This window comes from Drosophila innubila, chromosome X, assembly GCF_004354385.1.
Source record: "Drosophila innubila isolate TH190305 chromosome X, UK_Dinn_1.0, whole genome shotgun sequence".
Lineage (NCBI taxonomy): Eukaryota > Metazoa > Arthropoda > Insecta > Diptera > Drosophilidae > Drosophila > Drosophila innubila.
Genome location: NC_047626.1, coordinates 8,088,769 through 8,094,025, shown reverse-complemented (window position 1 = coordinate 8,094,025; position 5,257 = coordinate 8,088,769). Strand labels below are relative to the sequence as shown.

The 5,257-nt window shown below is 34.5% G+C and overlaps 1 protein-coding gene across 1 annotated transcript; it reads left to right on the top strand.

The window, feature by feature from the left end:
• Nucleotides 1-4,137: 4,137 nt before the first annotated feature.
• LOC117785599 (calcineurin subunit B-like) lies at nt 4,138-4,677 on the top strand. The gene has a single exon (XM_034623699.1). It carries the CDS (start codon nt 4,138-4,140, stop codon nt 4,675-4,677), a length of 540 nt encoding a protein of 179 aa, XP_034479590.1.
• The last annotated feature ends 580 nt before the right edge of the window (nt 4,678-5,257 follow it).

The following is a 5,257-nucleotide window of genomic DNA, read 5'->3' as shown; positions in this document are numbered from 1 at the left end:
ACATTTATAATTTTAAGTTGATTGGTTGAAAAACTAAGTTTCGTACAATCAGTTTAAAATTTATTTAAAAATATCTAAGTCAAATATAAAGACGTTTTTTTCTTAAATTAAAATTGAAAATATGACATTGGAAAGTTACTTTACTTCATAATTTGCATTTAACTTATCCTTAACTTAAATTAAAATAACGTTTAACAATTAAAAAAATTTATTCAAAGAAATTTTTATATTTTTCTAAATTGTCATATACAATTTTTTATTTTATTTGTTCAATAAGTAATTTCTATTAAAGGTCGCTAATTGCATTAAAAATCGAATGACCGTTAAATCGAATTTTCTGATAAGAAAATGGTCGCTAAATGGGGCATGGTTTTAACTCACTGAATGTTGCTTTATTTATTCGATGAATCTTTTATCACTATTCTGAATTTTGCTGTCTATCATTCATTCGAAATGTAATTCCTTTCACTTGCAACATTTAAATTTTGTATTTTTCTTTAAAAAAAATAAACACGCATTTCCATGAAAAATGCATATAAAATCAATGTCATTTCTTAAATGATGAATGATGATTCTTAAAGCTCATATGTGTAAATTATTCGCTTAGAAGCAACTAGAAAGTTAACAGAAACAGCAAACAGGGTTGCCAAAGCATCGGCAGAATAGCAAGGCTTACTACGAAAAGGGAGGGGGATGATAATCTAAGAATTTAAAATCCATATACTGGCAATACTTTTTTTCCGTACACTTTGCGAACAGCTTTCAGCTAATCATACAATCATTCATTCATTGACTCATTGACTCATTGTTTTTTTCTTTCTTTTTGCTAATTTTTTTTGCCCATTCAAAAGATAAAGACAAAGGGCGAAGGGAATACGGGAAAACTGTTGAAAGGAAAACTTTTTTCCGCTGAATATTTGTGGAATATTTAAAAAATAGGTGTTGCCACAGGTATTAAGAAATTGCAGCTTAAAGCTTTGCTTGAGGTCTCTCTTAGTACATCTCCTTGCCCTTCACCTCCCCTCTTTGTTGCCATCCCCCCCTCTCAGCTCACAATATCTGTGCTGCCCCGTCGTTTGCAATTAATTCACAATATTCGCATCACGTAGCAAGATTCCATCACCAAACAATTTCATACGTATTAACGCGATGTCGAAAGTGAAAACAGCACAACACAAACACCAATTCCTTTTTAACTCCCCATTTTCCCCCTTCCTCTCGCCTCAGCCCTCTCTACCCATCACCCCTAGCAACCAGTTCCCGCCTGAAAAACTACCAAACACCCTGAATGTTGAGTTCCAATTTTTCTTCTTTTTATTCTACCCTGTAGGTATTGAATATGTGAGTATTATCAGACACGTTGTAAAAAGCTCATAAAAAGAACTATTTTTGATGGGTTCTTTAAATTAGTTAAATTAAATTAATTTTTAACAGCATATCTTTCAAGTCAAAAAAAAAAAATACAAAAAAATACCTAGTGAACGAAACTTATGTGAAAACTTTTAGGGGTGCAAAATTTGACCGCGAATTTCGTCTTATTGCACAATGGAATTGTCTCAGCTGTATTCTGCCAAAATTTCATGCTTCTCGGCCCTACTGTTTGGGCTGTACGAAGATTCGTCAGTCAGTCAGTCAGGACAAACAGTTTTATATAAATATATAGTTATTTATATCAATATCTATATCTATGTATTTATATCAATAGCTATAATATAGCTATATGTTGGGAATACAGGGTATGCACTAGTCAAGCACTTGTAGGATTTTCACTTGTTTTCATCTCAAAAAAAAATCGCTTGGTGTTATCCATTGCCCATTGCCCGAAGGAGTCCTTCGATTTCCCACAATCAATGGGGATATGGGAAACAGCAGTTGGAAGGTGTAAGGGGCCAGGAAAGGAGAGGAGGGGGGAGGCTATAGAGAGGTGGGAGTTATTGACTCTGCTAGGGATTTGTGCGATTGGAAACTGAACGATTTCTTTGGGGGTCAACCATTAAAATGAAGGCGATTTAATTTCATTAATTTGCACTCACACATAAATGAGAAATAGCAGAGGTGGAGTAGAGGGAGGGGAGGAAGGGGGGGCTATACCAGCTGGTTTTCCATTCAGAAAATGTGCTCTTAATTTTGGTAATTTGCTGCGTGACAAGGTGAAAAGGGGGTTGGGCAAGGGGCAGGGGCAGGTACCTCAGTATTGCATGACATCATTGAAACTTGCGTCAAAAGTAATTTTGAATGCTCCCCATTTGCAGGATTTGTGATTTTCATATTAAAGCATGATTCCAACAAATGTGGAAAAAAGTCCAAAGTGAAGACGAGGGGTAGGGGAAGGGGAAGCGGTGTGTGTGCCTTTGTGTGAATATAGCAAAAAAAATGTAGCCAATGATTGCGCAGAAAACAAACAACAGAAAAAATATAAAAAAAAAGTAAAAACCAATGCCACTCAGCTGAAAGGCAATGAATAAGGCACCATCGAAACCACTGAATTACTCACTGAAACACCCACTGAGCCCACTGTACCATCCCACTGTACCATTCCACGCAGCCAAGCAATTCTAGCCACATAGGCTGCTTTCTGGCCTGGCCAAGTGTTTGCATGCAAAACCTGTCAAAATGTTGCCAACGAAAATTAATTTTGACATATGCCAAAATACGTAAAGGCTTCAAACCCATGATGTCAGCGGGACGATTAGGGGACAACAGGATAACATAGATACATATAGTATAAGGGGTTATTATTAGAAATTTGATGCTTGGATTTATACAAGTGTTAAAAGGAATGGGAAACTTTCTGCATTTATTAAATTCAAATGCAAAGCAACAAATGTATGCGAATATTGTTTGAATTTTAAATTCTGGATTAAATGGAATGCACTTTGATTTATTACAATAAAATATGAAAGAATGAAAAAAACTAAAAGTCAATTTAAGTTATTATTTTAAAATTGATATCTATATATAAATTACTTTAATAAAGTTGAAGTCTACAAATAAATGCACAAAACAAGTCAGTTTGAAGCATATATAAACAGATTGATATAAAGATGGATTCAGTTACAATTCTTTCTCTTTTAAATATTTATATAATTAATATATGATTTGTATTATTCAGCATATTAAGTGTTTTAAGTATTTTAAAAGTTTATTAAAGGCTTCACTGATAAAAAATGTTCTGTTATTTTCTGTATTAAATGGAATGCACTTTGATTTATTACAATAAAATATGAAAGAATAAAAATAATTAAAAGTCAATTTAAGTTATTATTTTAAAATTGATATCTGTATATAAAATACTTTAATAAAGTTTAAGTCTACAAATAAATACACAAAACAAGTCATAGATTAGACAGATTGAAGCATATATAAACATATTGATATAAAGATGGATCTTTCAAATATTTATATAATTAATAGATGAGTTGTATTATTCAGCATATTAAGTGTTACAAGTATTTTAAAAGTTTATTAAAGACTTCACTGATAAAAAATGTTCTGTTATATTCTGGATTAAATGGAATGCACTTTGATTTATTAATGTTATTATTTTAAAATTGATATCTGTATATAAAATACTTTAATAAAGTTTAAGTCTACAAATAAATACACAAAACAAGTCATAGATTAGACAGATTGAAGCATATATAAACATATTGATATAAAGATGGATCTTTCAAATATTTATATAATTAATAGACGATTTGTATTACTCAGCATATTAAGTGCTATAAGTATTTTAAAAGTTTATTATATTATTCACTGATAAAAAATGTTCTCAACTCATTTTTTTTAGAACTGATTAATTGATTAATCATAATGAAACACAAACGGTAAGACGCAGCAGGTCTAAATTTTTGCACAAAATAGCTGAGACAAATTTATAATTTTGACACCAAATCTAGCCTACATACTATATATGGGATCTAGCTTTCATTTAGTTAAACTTCTATATAAAATACAAAAAAAAAAAAAGCAAAAAAAACAATGTAAATCGTCAAACAAAACGTCAATTTCAACTCTCACTTTCTCACGCACACACTACATACATATTTCATACAATTAAGCTTAGCTCTAGAAATTCTGGATATTAAATAGAAGAAGAAGAAGAGGCATACTTGTGGTTGAAACCAAATGGGCATCATGGCATCGAGACACTTGAGTGCCGATCAATTAAATCAGATACAGTTTGAGTCGGGATTTTCGACATTTCGCATCGATTATTTGTTGGGCCAATATGAGAGTCTGGATCGGGATGGTGAGGGGCGAGTGTTGCGCAGTGAGTTGTTGAAGGTGCCACCGATTGCGGCACATCCACTTGCCGATCGACTGGTCGATGTCTATTTGCATCCATCGCATGGTTTCCGTCATTTCATCTATGGATTGTCGCGTTTTCGACGCAGCGAATCATTGGAATTGAAATTGCAATCGCTGCTGCAAATGTTCGACTCGGATGGCAATGGAATTCTCAATGAGAATCAGTGTAATGAACTTTTGCTCTGTTTGCCGGCAACGCGACATGAACTTCGCTCCATGCGCTGGAAACTCAAACAATTGATGGCTGCCCAATTGATGGAGACGAAGGATATTCCACTGGATGTGGGCTATATCAATTGTCAGGATTTGGCATATATAACCAGGGATGTGGATCTCGATCAGACGCTCTCACTGCGCTTCGACTGAGACAGCTACTCTCAACTGGAACTTCTTCTTCGTTCTCGTCTTCGTCCTCGTCTTCGTCTTCGTCCTCGTCTTTGTCTCCTTCTTCAAGTCCTTGTGCTTTTTCCACTACTCCTTTGCTTTTGCTGTTCGCATAACATCACGTTGCAAAAGTTTTCACATAAACGCAAAAGTTAAGTCATTCCTGAAAATTGTTTCTTGAAATTTACTTGCGAGCCACTTGAGGAGCGATAGAGACAGTGATAGAAAGAGAGAGAGAGAGAGAGAGAGTGTGTGTGTGTGTGTGTGTGTAGAAACCTGTGGAGAAATTCTTCACTTGCCACTTGAAGCAAATATTGCAAACTGCAAGCTGCAACTTCCCCCTTCCAGCATATGTACTCCAATTCCTCTTGAACCCCTCAAACAACCCTCGCACCGCATTTGAGGTCAACAGCTACCTGTGTGTGTGTGTGTGTGTGTGTGTGTGTGACATACTGTTAGTGTTGCTTTTTGGCAGCTCATTGGACATTTGGGTGTCATTCATCCTATTGAGAAATGTTGGCATCGCATTGACTTCAACTTGTACTCCACTTCCCCTCCTCCA